The sequence below is a fragment of the Cupressus sempervirens genome, chromosome 11, assembly GCF_028749045.1.
Source record: "Cupressus sempervirens isolate cs-2001-9-10 chromosome 11, ASM2874904v1, whole genome shotgun sequence".
Taxonomy (NCBI): Eukaryota; Viridiplantae; Streptophyta; class Pinopsida; order Cupressales; family Cupressaceae; genus Cupressus; species Cupressus sempervirens.
Genome location: NC_143128.1, coordinates 824341884 through 824367220, shown reverse-complemented (window position 1 = coordinate 824367220; position 25337 = coordinate 824341884). Strand labels below are relative to the sequence as shown.

Below are 25337 nucleotides of genomic sequence, written 5' to 3'. Positions count from 1 at the left end.
AGTTACGATGTCTCTCCTCCTGCTGCTGGAGACGTAGTATCCTCAAGGTGACTTCTTCCTCGGTTTCTTCTCCTTGTACCCGCCTAGGATATATGTTTGGAATCAGGGGCATAAATAGTTTTATTGTTTGTTTCCCTTTTTGGAGTTTTCACGTTCTTTGCATTCCCTGGTCCTCTTTTCTGCAAATTGTTGTAGTACTTGTCTCCTCCATTCCTTTGTGTCTCGGCTCTTTCCTTTTCCACTCGCAACAAATTGCATGCTAATAGGCGAGGGATCTCTCCTAGGAGATCATACACTGCTGGTGGCACCAAAAGTTCATCACATACCGTACCTTCAAGGACCTTTCTCTCACGGGCTTCCCTTTGTACATACTAACCGACCGCAACCTCCCAGGCCGTTACCAAATCACGTGTCAACTGATCTTATCTAGTTATTTCCTCTTCCTTGACACTATTTGTTACTTGGATGAGCCGTACAAAGGGCCTTCCCATTACTCCATCCTGTCGACCTCCAAGTTCGGACTTAGGCAACAGCGCCAAAATGTAGAGTAGAAATATCATTCAAGTTCACAAAGATATGCTATCCTAACCATACAAAATAACCCAATTAAGAGACATGAAATAAAACACAAAATATACCATTCATACCACAATACCAGTAGACGAGGAAATGATTTCTTTATTGATAGTTACTTTATTCCGACTACACACAGCACCAGTTGAAATCTGATTGTGTTTCACATTAATTGGGCTAAGTAGTAAATTATATTAAAACTCGTTCAATTTTATCATGAAATAACATGACATTTCTACCACTTCGCACAATCTTAATTCCTCAGAATGTTGTCCACAGGTCTACCTTAAGCTTTGATTTAAATCCTTAGGAAATATGATAATTTGAGGGATGATAAGTTAATATTAAACAGTGTTCCAAAGCCATCAATTTAATAGTAGTACAATGAAGCACCAAGTTTCACAATGATGCGAAACTATCCTAGCTATTGAAAATAACAAGATATCAGATACCCACCTCATGCAACCAAGCAAGCATCAACCATTAATTTCAGACACTGAAAACTAAACCTCGAATGATTTGTTGAACATTGAAAGATTGAAACATTATTTATTCCATCTGAATTTTTGGGGTTGTATATTCCATTAGTAATATATAGACTTCTACATATAAATACAAATTTAGAAGACTGTGAGGTATGAAAAAACCTTCTCCAAAAGGTCAATTGACCAATAAGAAACTATCTGTGAGAATGGTAAAAGCCAAAACTGCCAGATTTCATGATGAGAAACAAAATATTATTATTTTTTTCAAAATTATTATTTTAAATCAAACAAAGTTTACTCAAATACTGGATTTCTAAAGTCAGGCCCTCAGAAGTTGTCTTCGTACCATTATGGTTTCAGAATGTTCGTACCTGTTCGAATAAAGAGAAAAGATGCATACCACCCAAAAATTACAGTATATCCCAATTGCAAACCTGTGAATCAAAAGAAAACTCATTGAACACAATGTAGGAACTTTCTGATATAACTAAAAGAATTTTAAGCTGATAAACCTTATTGTAAGCAGCACAAAGAATTAATGACATGGAGAAAATAATATCACTCATAGAGGTATTACATATGACTAAAATAAAAACTTTATTTAAGATGGGGCAATAGCCAAATCAGCATTCATTCAATTAGCAGATCCAGATCACTACCCTTGAGACCTGTGGATCCAGGACCATCCCGGGTTAACCAGCAATCAGCATCAACCAAAAATATTTTCTTCGTTTGTTATTTTTGGTTTTGGTAGGCTTTCAACTCTGGTGTATTTACATCACTCCATCTTTTTGATATCAATACTGAACCTCTTAAAATTCTTCTACTCAAAATTAGATATGAGTTGCAACCTCTTGGCAGATATGTATGAGAAATGTAGAAGCATAGATGGGATACATGGACCGTTCGAACAAAAGCCTAAGAAAATATATCTCATGGAATCTCATTATAGTAGGATATGAATGGATATGTTGAAATGAAATTGGGAGGCCTAAAGCCAAACTCCTTAACCTTTATATGCAATTGACAACTGTAAAACAACATTCAGCAATCTTTCACAGTATACTTGTATGCAAAAATGTGGACACAGAGCAATTGGCAAGTGTAACGCCAAATTTCTCAAAGAACGTTATTTTCATTGAAACTAACAAGAAAAGAGACACCAAAGGAAATTGGAATGAGACAAGGAATCCATGGAAGGAAAATAAAAGAAATAGATAAGTTAGGGAGGAGGGGAAAATGTCCCCTCCAAATCTAAACAAAAGGAACAAAATATGGATAAGAGGCAAACACACGCAGCAAGGAGAAATCCGAAGGGATAGAGAGGGATGGACCTCTAGAAGTGAAGAGAGAAGAACGAATGGAGATAGAAAAGAAAGCACTGTGAGCAAGCAAAAGGTATGCAGATAAGAGTAGCATAGCCAAACAAAAAAAAGAACACCGTGTGGGAGTTTAGGAAAGGGAAGTCATGCAAAAGAGTGAAGGGGAGTGTTGACGTAAGACACACAGAATCGAATACTTAATATTTCATGATGAAATACCAAATGTCCAACTCTCTCTTGAACAAGGATACTAATATGCTAAACAATGTAGATGAATTGTCTGATCAAAGGAGACAACCTCAAGGTTCCTTCTTTACTATGGGTTTTCACTCTGTTTTAATGATGTGATATGTTGGTTATCACAAAGGGACTTATGTTATTCATTCAATGGATATCAATTGCTTTTAACAACATCAATTATCTCCAGCCAAATAACTTGCAAAGAAACAAAAGTTATCCAACTCTGAGCATGTAAGACAAAGTTGATGATGGGATGAGCCTCTAACCAACCCTTGCTTTGCCAAATCAACTAGGCATGGGAGGGTGCTATCTTCTGTGGATGCAGAAATTATTTTCACATTGTCAATATTCATCCAAATAACTTATGAAGGCACAATCTAAATGAATGTCTCCAATAGAAGTTAAACACTTTCAATTTAGGCCCAGACTAACCTTACACCTTTATTTACAGACAGCAAGTAACAAAAGGTTGGACACTAGCTTCTCATTAATCACCATTCAACAACATCATCCATCCATCTACTTCTACTTTTATTCAACATGAAATGAAATCTAAATGAGGAATTGAAGCACTTTAAGTAAACCATCATGAAGACCAAGAATAGATCACCATTTACTTTGATAGCATTATAGCAACAATTTGATCAGGTCTCCTCCTACTCTACTCTACTACTAGCTAGCTAACTTCTCTCTAGCCTCCTAATCTCTTGAATCTAACTCTTTACAAATGAGAAGGCCTTTGCCTTTTATAGCTCTTCAATTACAATGATGGGCCAAGATTGATTCACGATGAAGGGCCAAGATTAATCCCCACAAATCCTAATTACGGTTGCCACCTTATCAAACAATTATATGAAGGCATCACCTTGTCGGCAAGTAAGAAAATTACAAAGATTTTTGAAAGCCAATGAGAAAATTGTTCACTTAGAATAACTTGATTGAAACATGTGTAACTGGAATTTTCTAGTTGGTTTTATATGCGCATGCTGTGAGGTGATGTTTTGTTAAACATATCCTATATTTTCCACTTTTCATGTGGATTGGGAAAAACAATAAATAATTTGATTGAAACATGTGTGACTGGAATTTTCTAATTGGTATTATATGAGCATGCCGTGAGGTGATGTTTTGTTAAACATCTCCTATATTTTCCATTTTTCATGTGGATCGGGCAAAACATTAACAATTATAACAATCAATGGAACTGGGTTCAAGTGACATCCACATCTCATTTTAGGCTTCAAACTTCATATAGACATTCTATGTGTATGTGCATGGATGTGATCTCATGTTTCAGGGAAAACCACTTCACAGATATATAGCAGATTTAAATAGCATCATGACACTAGGCTTCAGGTACTCTTGAGACAACCACCACGAGCATGAAGATCAATTATAGGAACTGTGTTATGATATGTTTGAGAGTACTTCATCAACTCAAATATCTTTAAATCTTCCTTGCAAAAACTGATTCACCTACTTTCTGCAATCATTTCATTTAATTTTATTCCTTGGGATGATAACTTTTGAGGTGCTCTGTTAAGCAAATCGCGACATGCCCTATGCTTCCACATTTTGAACCCATGCCTGCAACAACATTTTGGACTATAATACCTGATAAAATCCTTCTTCTTATACTTCAACAATGTCAATATCTTGTTTTAGAACTCCCATTTTTGCACAGGCAAAAAGGGCATTAGCAAAGGTTGCCGATTGTGATCTTGCACCTTACAATTGCATTTGCTTACAAACTTTAAATCCTATTCAACCAATTCAGTTTCTTGCAATCAATACATGCTGCATGAAGCATTTGGTCAAACAACTCAGCTTGTTTCCACATTTTGCATCCATTGGGTCCTTTGTCATGATTCCACGTTTTGTGTGCACATCGAACTGGGCAAGGATTTATTTTAAATTCAGCTTTATGTCTGCCGATTCTATTTTCTTTGAAACCAGACCCATTTCATGCCCTATGCTTCCACATTTTGAACCCATGCCTGCAACAACATTTCGGACTATAATACCTGATAAAATCTTTCTTCTTATACTTTCACAATGTCAATATCTTGTTTTAGAACTCACATTTTTGCACAGGCAGAAAGGCCATTAGCAAAGGTTGCTGATTGTGATCTTGCACCTAACAATTGCATTTGCTTACAAACTTTAAATCCTATTCAACCAATTCAGTTTCTTGCAATCAATACATGCTGCGCGAAGCATTTGGTCAAACAACTCAGCTTGTTTCCACATTTTGCATCCATTGGGTCCTTTGTCATGATTCCATGTTTCATGTGCACATTGAACTGGACAAGGATTTATTTTAAATTCAGCATTACGTCTGCTGATTCTATTTTCTTTGAAACCAGACCCATTTCATGTATGTATACTGTCAAGGTATGCCAGAAATAAAATCTATCTTCATTCAACCTCTAAGGAATAACTGATGGAAAACTTCCACATTGTGCATCGTGTTTGCAGCATTTGTAATTTAAATGCGATGTCTACAAGCTTCTTATTTTGGCATCGGCATGGCAGAATAGCATTAGTTGTAAAGTTCAGATTGGTATCTCCAAAATAAATGTGCTTGAAAGTTTTTGAAGCTTTTCAAGTAATCTTTCCAAATTTTGTAATCACAATATTCCATAAGATGATGTTTCCTTGACGTGGCCTTTCGGCTAGCCTCATGTATAGATCAACCATAGACCCAACATGCAGTTGGAGTATACGACACTTCATCTGATAACTAAACCACAAACAAAGCTTACACTATTAGAATGCACCCTGGAGGGCCCCATTAACTCAAAGACATAGAGCACATCCTTGCAAAATCCATTCCATGCATGTCAACTCGGGAACCTGCAAATTGAATCCATCTTTTATCTTTGACAGATTTCCCCAAATGACATACACACATTTAGAAAACATGTCTACACAACTGCCGCATAGTTGAATTTGTTTGAAAGTTTCTAAATCCTTTCTAACAGAGCTGTTTTCCTCAAAGCATGAGGCTCACACTTTTATATAAGATAGCATCTCTTTGAGGCTTCACGTTGAACAATTCGGGTGGCTTTTGTATGCCTCTTTCTTTCATCATTCTCCGTATTCTTTCAATGTTGTGACACCTACCAACTGCAGCATACATGTTTGGGAGAAGCAAATAAGGTGTTGCATTTTTACAGTCCAACTCAAAAATTTGCATTTTAACAGTAACTCAAAAACATGTTCTGCTACCCATTCTTCCCCTAGCTCTAAATTATTATATAACCTGAAGGCACGGCCTCCTTGCAACAGCCATTCATGGAATACCCTGTGATCATCGCTGTCCATGAGACGATATTTCGGTGATATATTTTATCAAACAGATAGCATGCCTTCTGTATAACCCCACAGTCTGCATACATGTCACTCAGAGTAAATAATTTATCCTCCAAGAAACTGCGGGCATATATTACATGTGTATCGTGTTGGAAGTAGACTGAGAGAGCACTGTTTTTAGGGGTTTTATCAAATAATTTGCAGACACTATGTATGCTTCCTCATTATTGCTACTTCAGCGCCTAGAATTTTCTCCAAAACTTTTAAAACCTCCATGCTAATCCAAGCGAACACCTCCCTTAGGATGTCATCCATTTTGAAGGAATTCTGTCTAACAGTTCACATGCATTTTGAGTATTTGTCCAACACAAAACTCATAACCTTTACACTATGAAGGATGTCAAAACACCAGACTCAATGTTGTCGTATTGATTAAAATCAATAAGCATTCAATAGCATCTCTTTGATGAGTTCTTTCAAACATACCAAGTGTGTGGGCCACAGTTTGAGATGTTGTGTAACTTGTCAATACCTTTCTATTTAAAAGTTTACTCCTACAATTATTCTTGATTCTATGTGGCGACATGCATCTAAGGAACCCCATCAAACGATTTGGGCTCCTTATCTATGTTTCAACACTAGACTTTCACGGTTATAAGTGTTCCATGAGAAGGTTTTATTTCTGCAAACTTTTACTCAGGGATTAGTGTGTAAATTCTGTCAAATAATTCCCTTGTTTCCTTTTCCATATTACCAGCCTGCATCATCATTATGTGCCATCTGTGACATTTCCAATCACCGTGTCTTTGTACTCATGGCTTGGGGACTGTTCAAGGTTCAATGATCCCATTGCTCTGTTCAAATTCACATTCCATTTGAGCATGTCTATCAAGATCACTACAACAACAATATCTGGCAAAAATCCCCTACCATTTACAATTTGTCCATGCTTTGAAACTCAGATCACAGCCTGCTCAAGAAGTAGCCGATGAATGTTGTGATTTTGAGCTTCACATCTGTGTGCTGCGATCTCATAGGTTAATTTTAGTGGAGTGAACTTGGTTGAAAGTATCAAGAGCGCACTTGCAATGCCACTCACATATTCCTGAAATGAAGAATGTGAGTAGTTATGATAACTAAAACATAACCTTTGATTCACATTGGCCTTTTTAGCCATAAAGCCAACTTATCGACAGGACAGGTTTGGATTTGGCATCAAATCTTATGAATTTGATTTTGTTGTATGATTGAAATTTTTTGAAGCCTTCTAAATAAATCCACAATTCTTTTGCATATAAGTTTTTTTACTGCAATCGCTTCATCTTAATCCTTGAGATAGGATCTCTTTGAAGCAAATTATGAAAGATTTTACATGCCATATCTGTAATTTGCATTTTTCCATTCACGCTTCCATCATGGTATGCAAGAGATCACATTTCCTTGAGGTAATCTGTCAAACACTTCTAACATCTTCTCTATTTAATAATCATGCACATCATTAACTAATTCGCATGCCCGCAACAAACAATTAGATGGAATCATTTCACTTCCATCGTATGACTAGTGCTATGTAGGCAATTTCGCATTTTTACAAACGTTGCAGTCCACCTTTGCATATATAATCCATGATATTTAATGGGTGACATGTAAACTTCTGCCCTGATTTCCCTTGATTACCTAGGAGTTGCAGCTCGTGGTTTCAAAAAGAAGATGCAGCATAGCCCTATGCATTGCACCTACGTGTTTGGCAGATTTAAATGGGAATTCTGCAACTTTTTCTGATATACTCCTTACACAAATGCAACATGATGGACAGGCATTCAAATATGCATAAGATAGATTTGTTGGGAGAGAGGATGACAACTGCAATTGCATTCAACCATTGAAGATCAGAAAGCAAGCTGCGGTAGCATCAACAAGGCAATTTTTCTTCCATTCTTTTTTTAGGCCACATTCCTTTGATAGTTCGTGTCTCTGCTAATACTAAGACTGTAAGGAAGATGTGAGCAGATTTTCTTGTGGCATGAATTTACAATTTCCAACTGCACTTTCTTGAAAGTATATATGAGGTGGTTATGAACCTTTGAAAACCGAATTTTGAAAACTTAAAAGGTTAAGGTTCAGGATTTGGGTTTTGAAATCTTGAAACCTCATAAGGTTGCAATTAGGACAAACCTTTGGAAAAAAGTTAAGATCCCAACCCTGTGTTAGTATTAGAGAGACAGAAATAACAATTACATGCAAATATAACCATATTACAAAGGAATAAAGCACACATATATGAACAGAAGATGCAAAGATTTAACGTGGTTCATCCAATCCTTGAGCTACGTCCACCAAACAACAAGTCCAATATTATTATCCAGTAATTTCAACCTGATTACAATCTGCAATCCCTTGCAACTCAATACCACCACAAGAAGCTACTAAGTCATCATGCATCATAAAATCCCTAACCCTAAGCCATTTTATGCAAGACTTATGTCGCTTACAAAATTAGGGCTAGAATATGTCATCCAATAGAAAATAACTCCCGATGCCTTTTATAATCATAAAGTCATTTTTGGCCTCGCAGGGCATTGCCCGTTAACCCTGCCCTATAACACGAGTGTGCTTGGAACTCTACCCCAAGACCCTGACACCACCATGGGAGTGCTGCCCCAAACCCCCGTAGAAAAATCTGTGGGGAAATCGCGTCGAACAAAGTGGGAAAAAATTAACCTCTGAGTCTGATAAGGCTCCACACAACATAACAACACCTCGAACTTGTGAAAGATTGAGATGTTGCCCAAAAGTTGGAATGTTGACCCTTAATTCCCAAGATTTTGGCCTTTTATAATTTCACAATTAAAACCCCCAACCCTTAACCCTGGTTTTTTTGGCAAGTTGGAATTTTGAAATCTTAAATATTTTAAAAGTTAAGATATAATTTTTAATTTTTAATTTAAATAATTTAAACTTAACACACCAACTTCAAAATGGCATAACTTTTGACTTGTAGCTCCAATTCCAAAAATTTGAAGTGTTGGACAAAGCTAGCAACAAGCCAAAGACTAATGCATCATGAAACTACCAAAAATTGGATAAATTATTACCCAATTTAAAGCTTGAAATTTGATATTCTTTTTCTCCCTGTTGACTCAAAATGATGGAATTTTGGAAATTTGACCCACACAGACCATGGGAGATGTAGGCAATCACATAGGGGCAATGATTTCACATGTGAGCTTACTTGACAAGATGAAAAGATTTGAAATTTAAATATTGGGGCAACAGCTGGCTCTCACTGGGGACAAGGACTATGAGGACGCAGAAGGAACCCAGAAGAAGGAAAAGGCAATGCTTTATCCAGGGACAATGGACTCATAAAGGGAGACAACATGGAGAAAAAGGCAGTGCTTGAACCTTAAAATTTATCTCCAAAAGATACATTAACAGTATGTATGTATGTGTGTGTGTATTTTCACATTAACAAATAATTAAAATATATATATAAACACTTTTATTTTGTAGCTTTTATTAATAGATGATAGAACAAGTATTGAATATAGCATATTAATTATTATAAAAATTCATTCATCAATTATTCACCTATTAATATATAATATTGTACTATATTATATTATATCAATTAATATGTTATGTTATGTCATTGTTATATTAAAAATATTGTTAATTTATAATAAATCATATTATTATTTATTCATTCACTAAATTTTATTATCATTTCGAATTGAATCCTATTCTAAAAGGGGATGTCACATAGATCTACTTAGGTACTTAGATCTAAGAAAAATTTGTTCAAAGGCATGATAAAATATTTTGTCCTAATAATTTTTGGTCAAGACATTATAGATTGTAAGAGTAGGATTAAATTATACCGATCAAAGAAAAATAGAGTAGGATTAAATTATGTACACCTGAATTTGAAAGGTTCAACTATTGAACTATTTGTAGAATATTTTAAATATTTTTTGCTTAAATATTTTGCTCAAAATTTCACATTGGTAATAAAGTCAGTTTCCAGTCACCTTGTTAATTATGGGAGCATTTCTTCAATATCTAGTACATAGTAAAAGTACCAATCATTCTACAGGAACAATGATACAAAGACAAGAAGCAGCACAAGGAATAAGCTAAAACTCCTTCCATCACCCGCATAAAGAATCCATTGTTGCAGAAGTGGCTAGACTAATGGACAGGTATAGAAAGCAATCTGAAGCTGTCAATGCAGCATTAACCTTAGAAAAATATGTTGAAGTGATAAGAAAAAGTACACTCTACAAGGATAGCCCCTATAACCCATGCCATATAGAAGAATTGGTTTGGATGCAACTAAGAGGTGAGTTTCGAAGTAATAGACAACTCTTGAATGATGTTCTAAATTTGTCAACGCTTACCATGTTAATATATATAATATGTACCATATATGTTAAATCTATTCTTGCCAAACAAGAGTCGATTACAATGTTATATGCCTTAAGATCAAACAGAATTATTATATTATTGCTCATTCATTCCTGCAATTCATCATTCTTTAACATTTAACCTTATGAAAAACAAAGAATTAGTATGGATCCTTCCACATAAGCTTTCTTATGAATATCACTAGTCTATACATGGACCTGTTCTGACAATCACTTTTGATGAAAATCTTTATCTTATTCAATAATACATCCATTCAGCATTGGTGCTCATTTTCACGATTCCACCTTTTACAACTCTTACAGCATACTTTGAGTTGCAGTAAGATCATGAATGTGATGCACCCGTACAGATGTCAAATTTTATCCCCAATGCAAAGCAATCAAAGTTGATACGAATGAAATCTCATTGAATTTGCTACGCAATTATAAGAACAATTTGCTATAAAGAGACATCATAATATATGAGGAAAAAGTAAAAACAAATGTCAACAAAATTAAATTAAAAAGAAGTTGCACTATTGATGAAATGATTAGCAGAATTTGTTTGGAATTTGAACATTTGTCCTTGATAAGAAACTACAGCAAACTTCAGATGTGGTCAATCCATTCAAAACTTCAAACCATAGACAATGTAGATGATGATGTGCACACATAAACAACCATGCATGATTGCATAGATGTTATAGTAGGCAAAAGACATACCAACAGTAGAAGCAGCTCTACTTATGCCATAATTTTTTTGATAGTAAAGCTCCCAAAAATGGTTCAAATGTGCTGCAACATAAGATGACAGTTGATTAGCAAGAAAGTAGGTCAAACATGATCAATTCATAAACAAAACAATTTCTCTTGACAATCTTAAGAGATTATAATCAAATCAAAATACAACTACTATTTGGTACTTCCTAATGAAACGGACATGGTAAAAATAAAGCTGTTGTATAATGTACAGCAATGGCCACAAAATCAGTAAGTAATTATTTGAAGTTTTTGAGAAGTAGCATTTAATTTAACATAAATAAAGATACATATTATCAGAAGTAAATTACCAGTTATACATTACAATTCATCTGCATGATGTAGGTTACAAGCTAATTTACCAATTCGGAAGTGGGAAGCAGGTGCGCAGATGTGTGATTTCTTTTTTTCTTTTTTTGGGGGGGCGAGCAGATATGTATGGATGCATGCGTGTGTGTGTGTGTGTATGTATTTCAAACACACACACACACACACACACACACACACATACAGTTATACTATGTATATACAAAGAAATGAAAGAAATATACAAAATTAAAACATTTGATAGCTTGTAACTTCACCAATACATTTTCAAATACTCAATAAGATTATAAAATATAAACCATATCAATGGCATGAATATCACATACCCCTATGTTTAGGATTCCACTGCAAATCAGCAAATCATCACAAGTACAAAATCAAAATATAGTTCATCATTCGATGTTCTATCAATCCGAATACGAGTCATATGGACTCGCAAAGAATTCATCATCATCTCCATCTCTTCCAACTGCTGCAAGTTCAAGATCATTTGAACCGAAAACGGTTCCACTTGCTCTAGATACACCCTATGTCATGATGTTATCAGTATCATTATCCGTGATTGTAGTAAGATCTTGAATCGTTGCATCCAAGTTTGCACACTTAGGTTCTTCGTCCTAAACCTTGGCTGCCCCTTCCTTGTAGTGATCCTCCTCACGTGACAAAGGATGCAAGTAGGTATGAATGAAAACCAAGTATTCAGCTTTTTTAGAGCCCAACCGGTTATGCTTTACTAAGTGGACAAAGGAGTATGTACTCCAATTCCTTTCAAGAGTAGAAGAACTTGCAACCTACAATGTTCACATTTACACAATTAATTATTAAACATAAAAATGGAAACCAATTTAAAGAATTGTAGAATACGTGTGGTAAAAAAAAGTTAAAAACCAATAAAACTTCCTTGTGAGAGGATTTTGATTGTGAGAGGTTGCAGATGTTTAAATGATTAAACACAAGAGGTACCACCATGTGATAGCTCCCATTTCACAGTGGTCCTTTATTGCAAGAGGACTAAGTCTTGCTACCGAAGCAAATAATCCAAATTTAGTCCTAACTATTTTGTGAGTGTTAACATCTTGGAAGAGTCTCGCAAAATCTTTGTAGTGCCCACTAGCAACTTCTTCATCTATATATGGTGCTCCTCTATCAGGCATCCCAAGTACTTCCTCGCTACAGCACCTTGGAAATAAGGCATATGCAAGGAGGTGTAATGGTGTAGTCATCTTTTCCCAACAATGACGAATGATTGATTCAAGTTGATTGTATAAGGCTTCACATTTTGTGGGGTCATCCTTGTGTGCTTGTATAAAAAGTTTTACCTTCTCAACTATTGTGTCCATGCCATCATAGACATCCCTCAAACAAGGCTGATCTAAATCAGCAAAGTGGAACATAGTCATGATAGCATTCGTAAAATTTAATACAAATTTCAGACAAGCCCACCAATTGTCATCAAAGATCAATGTCTTGACCTTTTATGCCCTCTCTGAATTTGGACCCTTCCATATACCCCATTGGTTTGAATTAATCATTTGGCTTAATGCTCTTGCAACTTGACAAGTCGTCTCATAACAATAGTATGAGATGCAAACCGGGTTCCAACCACAGAAGTAAGTTAATCGTAACTATATGTCAATAAATATTGAACATGAAAAAATATATTCAAATTAAATAAATAAAAGAAATTTAGTATTTACTAATTACAATTTAAATTTACCTTTACCAACTCCAAATCGGAGAATGATCTGAATATGGATTGTGACATGTAGTGGTTCATCACAAACATTTGTATCTCCTCTCCATCTTGGCATATTTGCTTCACCTAATCTATTTGGGTGCCAATTTGTTGCATGACCAAGTTTAGGGAGTGTACAATGCATGGTGTCCAAAATATATGATCAAATCGGCCCTCAACCAAAGCACTTGCACCCATGCAATTTTTTGCATTATCTGTAATCACTTGAACTACATTTTCACAACCCAACATCTCTATGGCCTCAATGAGAAGTTTGGAAATGAATTGTCAATCTTTCACTTCCCCTTCACAATCAACAGCCTTCAAAAACATTGTCCCTTTGGCTGACATTGTGATCACATTAATCAATGGTCGATTTCTCGTATCATTTCATCCATCCAAAACAATAGAAACACCTAAAGTTTTCCATGAATTTCTAATTGGCTGAATAGCTCTCTCTCTACCCAAACTCTCTCCTTTGTCAATAAAGTAGTTAGCACTTTTTCATACCTGGGACTTGTGCAATTAGTCGGTACTTTATTTATGGCTGCCACCATTTCCTTCCAATATGGTGATCTCACTAAATTGAAAGGAAGACCGTTGGCATAGATACAATGTGTTGACTTGATCAGCAAGCTCTCTTGCTTCCATTTTAAATGCAATGTCCAATGGACCTCTTTTGCGGGCTATAGAATCTACTTCTTCCTCTTCCACTTCTAGTATAGGTACTTGTAAGAATGGGTGTTTGCAGGATACAATTGGCTCCTTCGGTAATTGCATTTTTTCTTTGAGGATTGAGGTTGATAAAAACTTTGTTTTGATCTTTTTACCAATTCATCAAAAGCTTCTTGTTCTTTTACAAATGAAGGTATTTGTGCATTAGACAACCCCCTCCCATATGTGCCTTTGCAGCACATTGAAAATCTTTTACTAGTAGGGCCCATAAAATGAATTTTGACCTGAGAATAAGAGATATTGGATGATTTGCCTTTGTTGCTTTGACACAATCAGTTGCTTGGCCCACTGAACTTTTACTACTAGTAGCAGTCATTTTTCCACAATACAATATAATTTCTTGATATGCCTAAATAAGAAATTAAATAAATTTAAATTAGAAAAAAAGTATGAACATCAAGCATATAAGTGCAAAAAAATGATAGAAACTACTAAAATAGATAGCTAAACTTCTTGCTTTACTTCTTTTTTTTAAATGAAAAAAATTCTTCACAGACTTGAAAAAATTCATCCAAATCTCAACAAAAAAATCATTGAAGAACTCAAGAATGGAATCAAATGCTTATCTTAGATTTTTAAAACTCATTTGTGGAAGCTATCTCTTGCTCTGCGAACGATCCTCTTCGAAAATAATCACATTGCCTTCAAAATGCCAAAATGGAGAGCAAATGAGAAAAGATTGTAGCTGCAAACAAAATGTAACAAAGAGTGGTTGAATGGCCTCTTTTAAGGCCGTTTTAGGGTTTCCAAGCAAAAAATAGGTTATAAAATATATTTCCCCCTGTGCTTAATGGGTGTTTTAAGTGAAGAAATAAAGCAAAAAGTGTTGAAATGCGCATTTATGGTTGTTGATGTTGTTTAAGGCTCCTAGCTGCATCCTAAAGCTGGTTTGAAGCCACTCTCGGCCAGCCAGACGCTCTCGAATACCACTGTGTGGCTTCCACGCAACATCCAGCTGGCCAAGAGTGGCTTCTAGTCAGCTTCTAGACGTATCCGTGTCAGAATCAGTACTCGTTAGTCTCTGCTTCCACCTCTGGGCTTGTTAGCTACGAATTGGTATCCAAGTTTACAAGTAGAACTGTTGTAAGTTTGTCACTTTTTAATAATTAAATTGTGCATACACACATTTTGTCCAAACTATTTTATAAATAATTGAAAATATTATAAAAAGAGAGTTAAACAAATGGTTTAAAATATTCAAGGACAAACTTTTAGAACGAAGCAGAGAAAATTGTTGAACACCGCAAGGCACATATTATGCACATTCCAAAAGAAAAGAAAAGGATTACAAATTGATCAAAAGACAAACAAGTTAGTTTGACAGTCATGACAACTATCTTATGCAGTCATGTACACAAAGGAGTGCAACAAGGTTATCACAATAATTTTGGAGTATAATAAGTGGTGTTCAACATCAGAACTTTTCCACTCCATCTCAATCTTTCCATCACTATTAAAATAATCTTATTGATGTTCAAAAACTTAGAGTGATATTAAATTCTATTTTATTTCGCCACTACAAAATCCTGAAATTTTCTAATAAATGGTAACTTCAGTGGGTGTTGCTCCAACACTTCAACCTCAAAATAGTGGGGGGGGGCCTAACCGGTATTACACCAAATTTCAAGATGTGTGAGAAGACAAGCCTCCCAAACCAAATGCACAACCAAGTAGTCATATTGCCAGACTTGCCTAGAATTAGACCTTTTTGTAGACTAAATGGGAGACAAGTTGGTAAATGCATATGATGACCACGAGATATGGCCTTGCCAATCTACGGACCCTAGGGGTACATCCAACAAGGTACCATGTCAGCAAAGATGTACCCACTAGGTACCAAAGGCAACAGGGTCGTACTCAAGCCACCTCTAGGGAACCCATGGTGGGAAAAAGTTATTAAAATTTGTTAATAAAATATCAAATCCACATTTTTCAAGAATTGAAAAAGCATCCCTCAACCCTATGATACAATTGAAAACCTGAAAAATCCACTACTTAGATGTAAAGTTTATCTCCATCATTTTTTGACAAAGCATGTATTTGTAGCAAATTTTCTATTTATTGTAAATGTTTGGCCCTGCGGAACCCGAAATGAGGTCCCTTTACAATCCAATACAAAAAACATTAGTTGTTGCTCATATGATGCCTAGCGTTATTAAAGCTGAAGGACAGGTGCAACCAAAAGACTACTTAGTCCATGTCATTGACTTGAACCTTGGCCAAGCCCACCCCAGGGACAAAGTAGAGTTGATGGACAAAGCTGAAAAGGCAGCCACCACTGACTTCCTCAAAGTCAGCAGATAGGCAAGGAAATGAGAGCAAGAATTACAAGACAACAAGGCCAAGGATATTAAAATCTCCCAACTAACCAAAGAAGTACAAGAAGGGATCAGAAAAGTGGCTTTTCAGGCCAGGCAAGATGAAAAGGCCTGATGGAAGTATTGTCATTGAGGTCAAAAGATATGAACAAGAAGAAGTTATTATTGAAATCAAAAGTGCTCAGTTAAGAGAAATATTCAGAAGTGATCAAAATGATGAAATAATTTCTTAATTGTTAAGATCACTATATAGTGAAGATTGGAAGCCTCAATCTCAGGCTAAACTATGAAGAGTATGGTTATGAGACCTATTTCTGATTCATATATAGCTATATAAGATGTTACAGCAAATTAGAATATATAAGACAAACGAGTTTGTACAAGTTTTATATATATATATATATAAAGAAAAAGACAAACGAACTTGTAGAAGTTATGTAAGACAGTTTTAAGACCAAGAAGCCACATTAGACATGATCAAATACAAGGAGTGATGCACAAGAATATCGTGTGTACAGATATAGCCCGAAGTCCAGATACCAGAAGTGATTAGGTCAATGATCACATTGGATAATGGCAGCGTTGAAATAAATATCAGTGTGTCAAAATAAAACTACAGATAGGCCTGCCATGACCTTGACCGGATAAATGAAACATAGCGCTTACCATCAACTGGAAATTTCTGATACATGTGAAAGAGTATTGAAGCAATTATTTCATTGTCGGAAGTTGTCACAGTTTTCAGAAATTGAAAATAATGAAACAAAATGGCATGTCTCAAGCAATACACGAAAATATGGAGCCGGTCAAAGACAAAAACTATCTAATCACTCGATTATGCAGCAAATAAAGAATCACCTGATAAAGGTTATTTAAGTCATGCTAATGTGTCTTATTCAAAAGAAAACAAGAAATCATGATAGCAATCAAAGGCCTGATAGAATATAAAGACCAGCAAATAAGTGCAAAGGCATATGGGTGTAAAGGCTAATGAACAAGAAAGCAATGATTTCATAAGAGTCAAAGGCAGTAGAATAATGTCCCTGATTTAGCTGAAGTATGGTTTTGTCAGCTCATCATCGCAATCCTCCTGAGCTAATGTTTGGATTTGGGGGTCTTCGTCGTGAATTTGCTATTTTTGGACATACTATTTGTAGTAAGTCACTCAGGGCCAGTTGCTATTTTTGGTTGAGCAGTTCAGGCTGCTCGTTCGTTTGGCTTTGGTTATTTGATCTCTCAATGGATTCTTGATGAAGTCATATTTATTGGGAAGTATATTGGGTTTAATGAATATTTAATGCGCAGTTTATTATTATTGTGCTCTATATTATAAACTGTCAAGACTTTATATTATAAAAGTTGCTTTTAAGTGAAAGGTGAATGGGTGAAGCTCAATGGCTCAAATTGCATTATAAATATGGTTTTTTGGAGAATGAGAGATATCTTGATTAAAAATATATTTTCTCATCATATGATCTGGCTGAGGGATTCTGAGTTTTGGTAAATAGTTCTGATAATTTCATTGCAAATTGTGTTGTATACAATTTGCTGAGTCTCCTTACTGTATTCATGTGGCTAAGGAGAGATTGCCTGTGGTCGTCTCCAACTGTGGTGATCAGAGTTCGATTTGCATTTGTGAATCTCTGATTGTGGAGGACGATTTTGTTTCTGAAGTGTTGGCTCCTAATTTACAGTGATTTCAACTACCTTTTATAATGCCAGAAAAACTAGGGATCAGCTACAAACCATTATTGGTATTCTGCAAATCATGGCAAAAGTACCAACTAACAAGACATCAAAGTCTTCTCCACTTTGAACTTCGCAAAATTTAGGCGGGTTTACCTCAAGAATTCAAATCCATACTCTTCTAGTCAAGGTTTATAACATGAATTCCAGCGACAACATATTTATGAACCTTTTTTCTTCTAATTCAAAGATCTTAAGATATGGTAATCAGCTATTTTACCAGAACCCTAAGGCTTATTGAATCAAGTGCAGACCAACATTTTCATGCTTAGTTAACAGAAATATAAAGATTGATTGATAATTTTATTCTGCATCTTGTAAAACATTTCACTCAGATTAACTCACAAAGATGGCCAGTGCCTTATCCATTGGGCTATAACTAACAGAGACCACACACTTACTTCTGATCCTATCTCAACACTTTGTGTAAAGAATTATCTATATTCATGTCCAGATCACATACTTATCATATCTTCACTTAAAACCATGGTGTTCTTTCACTTTGCATTAATCATTTACATAATCCATTAGATTACTAGCAAAAGCAAACTAAAATATAATTCAAAGAGAATTATAACTGAAATTCAATAAACTTTGCTATCAAAGTTTCAGAGAACAAAACAAAGACAAGAGAAGAGACAAGATTTGGGATGAAATCAGCTCTCAGTACTTGTATTCATTTGCTTTTGAGTGTATACAATTCAGTGATTATCTCAGTCAAAAATAACTCAAAAGGCCAGCAACTGTAACTTAGTATTCAATTTTGGAATTGATTTACAGTCTGCATGGACCAACTAAAAACTTACATATGCTCATGCAACAATAGAAATTCGGACCATCCTCTAGCCTTGGGAACTCACTTATATAGCATAAGTTGCAACAAGCTTCAGGCATCAAGGGAAAAGGACAGCTGTCCTCAACACAAAAAGATTTACAAAGGCAAAAACTGTCACTATTGCAAAAAAGACAAAAATTGGTGTTTGTTTGCCTTTTTGCAACAGATCGACTTTCTCATTGATTTTTTAGGGTGGGGCCAATTCTATTGTAGAAACTTCTTGTTGATCCACTGCATCTGATGATTGGCCTTGTTCCATCTGTTGTTCTCCATGCTGTGGGACCACTTGGCTTGCATGGGATGTATCATGCTCTGATATCTGAATATTTATCACAATTGGTTGCTCTTCTGCCAGATCACCAGTTTGAGTGGCCAGGTCCACTATTGTAGTTTGTCGCTTCCTTTCCACCTCTTCAGTTTGAGCTACTACATCAACTAACTGCATCTTTTCTGTGGCAATTGATTTGTCCACATATATTTTCCTTCAACTGTCATTTGCATGAACTGTGTTGCTGGGGAATAATCAGCTATCCACTTGTCAAAAGGTGCATCATTAGGCCAATTGAAGCTCAATATTTCTTGTTCTTTCTTTAGGACATCTTTTCCCATTCTTCTTATCTCAGTAAAATCTTGTTTGAAAGAATCAAAAAATAATTGTACCTGTACAACTTCCTCGGTAGTTCTAGCAAACGAAATGTATTTTTCATCATTTACCACCTTATTAAGCCTAGTGCTCATCAATTCATTTAATTCCTTGGTCCATTCCTCATTTCTTTTATTTGACCCATACCTTTGAGTGCATGAGGAAACAAATCAAAACTTTTACCATGATACTTCAAGAAGCAATTATTTATCCTTCTTTGCAACAAATTTCTCTTACCATCAAAATCTAAGATCATTAGCTTGATCAAAAGTTCTTTCAAACTATTCATTAGAAAAGTCAATGACATGACAACAAAGGGTTGTAATGGCATCATCCCTGCTGATCCATTTGTTCACAATTGGCCTCATTACTTATCAATTCATTCCATACCTCTACTAATTTTAACAATTCCAAATAAAATGAGGGCCAACTTACCCTGTCTACTAGATACAAGATTGTATCTCTAATTCTATCTTCATGTTTGATACCTAATTCCACATGTAGTGACCATACTTTTGCTTTTTCCTCTTCAAGCTCCTTAGCTAAATAAAGTTGTGGTTCTTGAGGAGTACTTGGGATTTCTACAATTGGAATGGTGTTAAAAAGTGGTACTAGTGGGGGGAGCAATTCTGAGTGGGTTTGATCGTGTGCCTACCTTTTTTTTCCCAAATTGTTTCTCCTATTGTGCAATCTTGCTTTCCAATTAGTAGATCTTCTTCCCTCTTTCATCATAGGCTTCCAAAACCGTTTCAAATTTTTCATTTAGTTCCAGGAATTTGTTTTTATCTCTGGTTGCCACAACAACACCAAAGTCAGTCATTTCCTTGTTTATTAATGCCACATTTTCACTATCTAGTTCTTCAACTCTGTAGACCATGAGACTGCTTGTGTGCTCAGAATCTAAGACTTCCTGAATTCTGGCCTTGTCTATCTTCTGAATGGATCATATGACCAAGGCTTTGTGGTCATCATTGTATTTGAACCCTTTGTGAGCTTGCAAAACCTCATCTTTAGTTCTAAATTCGGTCTCTTTTTCCTTTCTAATTGCATCAAAGACCATTGCATTAGCAATGTCCCATTCAAGTAATATCATCATTCATGAATCCTTCAATAATTGCTTTACCCACTCAAGAGTTATCTGTCCAAACTCTTCCAAGACGCTGGGCTTGACCACCTCTTCGATATCAAAGTCCTGCCTATAAGGTTGCTCTATCTTGATCTTCTTACACCTTGCCTCAAAATTGTCTATATTGTTCTCCATAAAAATTGAATGAATGCTCTAGACTTGACAAAGCTTTCATCATCCAAAAATTTCTTGGATGCTTGTTCCACCACAGGGTCAATTTCTATTCTTTAAAGTCCTGTACAGTGAGAGCTAGTGATGGCATGGGAGGCTCTGCAAGTGCTCCTTCTACCTCTGTTGTAGTTATGACAATATCCTTTTCACCTCCTATCTGTCTCAATTGCTCCTTCAAGGAGTCTTCATCATCAATGTGGATAGGGGTTTGTGAAGGGGAATATTCTTCAACCCTAGATGAGGAACCCTATTCTAATTTCTACTTCTTTGCAGCAGGTGGACTTTCTAAAAGTTGTCTCTTGTAGGGAGGCACTGGTTGTTCACTTCTTACCACAACAAACCCAGCCCTTTTCTACAGTGTGTACTGGCCTGGGTTTATGATTGCTCTGCTGGCCAACCTTCTCTATCTCAATAGCCTGGTCCGGATAGGCTTGAGCCAAAATTGCCTTCTTCACATTTAGTGTTTGCATGAACCAAGCAAAATTATTCATAAGCATGTTAATCTTATTTCCCCAATATTTTGTATCACCTAGGGGATTATACTTCAGCTGTAGAGCATTAATCAATTCAAGAATTTTGCTATATACTTTCCATTTTTCTTTCCTAACCTCCTGCTCTTGCAATGAGAATTCATTCCTAATTATGTCCTCAAGAAAATTTAAAAAAAGTTCATAGGATTTACCTTTAATCCTATCCTTGAAAATATCATAGAATCCCTCAGGATCAATAAAACGGGGATGGGATTGGGCCCTCTAGTATTTGTCCAAAAAATTTCCTAATTGCCTCCAACCTTTCTTAGTAAAAACAAAATTGAGGACTACAGTAAACTAAGGAAAAAATGTACCTTTGGATCTGCCCATCAGTTCTTTTTCTTCTAATCCTCTCTCTTGCCACAAGAATTCTACAATCCCAACTTTCAATGGCACTTGATATGGAAATACATGGGGTTTCCCTTGGAAACCATACACCCTGAATACAGCTGAGATTGAGTATGAGATGATATTCCCCCAGTTGTAGCTTACCTTCAATCCCTTGGCATGATCTTTGGGTGTAATCAATTCCAGCAATGATTGAGGTATCCTAGGATTATCTCCAGTTAATAAAATCCTCAACTTGGAAGCAAAGTATCTATCAAATCTCACAAAGCTAGCATCAGTGACTTCCCAGGTCATATCTGCACTCCACAACTGAACAGGTAGCTTTTCTCCATCCTTTTCTAACTCCAATTTCATCTCCTTGGAGAAAACAGAAACACCCTTGTACAAACATATGTACATCAACATGGAATACTAGCAGAAAGGTTTCTCTACTTTGGCTTTGCTGATACCTATCAATCCACTTCAAATTTCATCTGCTAAATATGCGGCAAAGTCAAAAATTGAACTCGTACCATACTGCAATGTTTGAGCAATAATGAAAACTATAGACCCTTGGATGTGAGCTTTCTCAAGAGTCTGCAGAGTGAAAAGTACCACGCTTGTGCCCTAGGATTGAAATATTTTCTTAACGGTGGCTCTAGGGTATTTGTTGTCACCAATGGCAATTGACCTATCTTTACAAAATGTTCTTGCAGTGGCCCACTCCTTAGGTACACTCTCTGAGCATCATACCTAGCTTGCAAATCCTCCAAATCGATCTTCTCATCCACTGCGTGATTAGGGTTTAACCTAAAAAATTCCCTACGCACCTCTGGTGTAACCCTAAAAAGATTATCTCCAGCATGATTCTTGACCATCCTTGACACTAGGTCATATCTCTTAGCTATCATTGTTAGGTCAACATAAAAGAAAAAACCGAGAACAATTAGCTTGCCAATGTCGAATTCCCATACATTGCTTAGAGGAGTATCATGTTTTCTCTCATAAAACCATTTACGAAATAGCTCTAGACCCCCAATGGATGTTTCGGCATCTTGTAACCAATCGGCCTTGTCGTAAAAACCCTCACTAACTAGCAACCTAGGGTTTTTTGGAACTAGCTCTCTGCCTTTAGCAACCTCATTAGTAGAGAAAAGTAACTATTCCAAAAAATCATCACGTATACTTCTCTATTGATAATCTAACTTTCCCGAGAAATCTCTTCGTGGAGGCATCTTGCTTATATTATCACAATTAATTGCAATTTCTCGAATAACCAAAGGTTTTCAGTACTTACCTAAACAAACTTGCTTGCTCCACTGAATATTCTGTCTGTAACAATTCACAACTTTGAGAAAATACAATTTGAACTCTAAATCTTGTCACACTTCGAAATCTCCGTTGCTTGGTACTCGATAATGAAAAGAATCACAACCTTTATGTCAATTAGCTTCACACGAATTTGCATTGATCAGAATTAATGTTCTAACAGTCACATTACAGGCCGCACTGCAAAATTTGAAACCTAACCGTCGATCTGGGCAAAAATCGGATGATTCTATTTTTAAAACTCCAAAGGTTGCGTTACTTTTTTGAGAAGTTAGACACACTTACCCGCTTTAGCTAAAGTTCGAGCATCTTCAAAATGCAAAGAAGCGACAATCGTCAATTTTCATTTGATCAACAATCCTAAAAGATCCTAGTTGTTGATGCATTTGTTTCAAAACTTCAGGCCCACTGAGACACACGTCTCTTCATTGCTTTCCTGCTTTGGTTAAACTTCATACAACTTCAAAATGCGGGAAAGCGACGATCGTTGATCTTGATTTCATCAACAATCACAGAAAAGGGAATACCTTCTTTTGTATTCTGTATCATTAGCAAATCAAGGCTCGCCATCTGGAACCTCATACTGATAGCACATTTGGCAACTCATGAAAATAGCTGACCCTACCATGCCCACGTGTCATCACCTCACTTTCCCGCTTTGGTTAAAGTTCGCACAATTTCAAAATAAGAAAGCGAAAACCATTGATCAAACAAGATCAGACGGCATTGAGAAAATGATGATCCTTTGTTACAAACAATGTTTTCAGCCAATAGAATCATGCCATTTGGACCTCGTTCTAACATATTTCTTTCTTACAACCCACAACAACACGTGGACCCACCATCGTCATGTGGCAGCTTGTCGTTTCCCTACTTAACATTCAGACACTTTCAAAATGTGGCAATGAGACAAGCGTCGATCTTCATCTGATCGACAGTTAGGAACATCCATGATCTTACATTGCTTAAAACCAAAAGGAAAGGCGGCCCGTATGGACAGATGTCACAACGTTGTATTGCCGCTTTGAGTAAACATTACACAACTTCAAAAAGCGGGAATGCGACAATCATTGATCTTCACATAATCAACGATCACAAAAACAAACTCACCAAGGGTTAAGAACTTCAACAAAACAATGGGCGAGCTGACCCAAGGCAACCTAAGGTTAAAAGGATTTTCGTGAAAACATTTAAAAGACTGCGCAAAAAAATATATAATAAAAGGTTTTTCAAAGGCTTTTAGGGCTTTATAAAATCATCCCGCGCACATTTTGAAAATACAAATAGTGTGAACCCAACTTTAGGAACCTAGGGCACAAAAGACATTAGGGCAACAATAATTAGGGATTTTTTCTAGCGCGTAACCAATTAAAAGACATACAATCCCTAATTGCAAAAGGATAACTGGATTTTTCACTACAATTTTGCAGAATTTTGAACATGTGAAAAACCAGGCTAACATGAAGATTGCATATTGCCGACAACATTTTAACAAGCTTGGAATTGTGCCATATTGCGAGCAAAGTTACAGCTTGGGACTGCAGGCGATTGTCACTATGACCTGCGTCCATTCTTCTGCCTCCTGGAAGCTGAATTGACATGCACAGCAGCATATTCAAAGAGCCGCATGTTGGCACTGAGCATCCTCACTTGCGGCCAGCCTGCATTTCCTATTTTCGGGCTTCTAATTGGTGACTGGAAGGAGCGCAATTTATTATTGGAAGGCATCCAATATTCAGTGGTTGAAGATTGGCGATAAAGAGCCAACGTTGATTGATAAGAGGGCAAGATTGTGGGACAGCTAATCAAATTCAATTGCAATCCAGGTGCTGTTTAAATCATTTGTATTTCTGATTTATGAAAGTACAAATAAAGTGCAAAATATTATCCAGTTACAGTCTGATTTTCTATATTCTCATTTCAAACTTCTTGAAGTTGTTGAATTATTTCTACAAGGAAAAAATACAAAAAAATTAGAAAAACTTTTAAAATATGCAAAAACAATAAGTTGTGCATCAACATTCCATTTGGAAGCCAGTTGGGTTCTTTACAAGCAGCAATGTCTGTAGGGAACAAATATATGCAGCGATAAGTTTTAAGTGATCACTACATATACTAATATAACTATGAGATGAAGGCTTCAGCAATTTGCATGGTGGTCACTATTAACAAAATCCTTGTAATGACCCTTCCTTGTCTAGAACTGAGATGTTGGTGAAAGCAAACCTCAAGATTTTGTATATTATTGTTTTTCTGATTTTTTTGTGTTTTCGGAAGATATAAGAATGAATGCAAATTGAAAGAAAGCATAAAGGACTAACAAATAAAATTTACTTCTTCCCAAGAGAGACAATAAAACAGGCATTATATGTTCGTATCCAAGCAACCGGAAATGTGTAAAGAACCTGATTTTGA

At 36.0% G+C, this 25337-nt stretch overlaps 1 protein-coding gene across 7 annotated transcripts in view; it reads right to left on the bottom strand.

Moving 5' to 3' along the window:
* FACE2 (farnesylated protein-converting enzyme 2) overlaps nucleotides 1-25337 on the bottom strand; it is a 130197-nt gene that overhangs the window by 42645 nt on the left and 62215 nt on the right. For all 7 annotated transcript variants that reach the window (XM_089811251.1, XM_089811256.1, XM_089811252.1 and 4 more), the window contains exons 5-6: nucleotides 11065-11136; nucleotides 1430-1492 (exon numbers count right to left, since the gene is read on the bottom strand). In XM_089811251.1, coding sequence (XP_089667377.1) covers nucleotides 1430-1492; nucleotides 11065-11136 — 135 coding nt within the window. The remainder of the gene's footprint in view (nucleotides 1-1429; nucleotides 1493-11064; nucleotides 11137-25337) is intronic.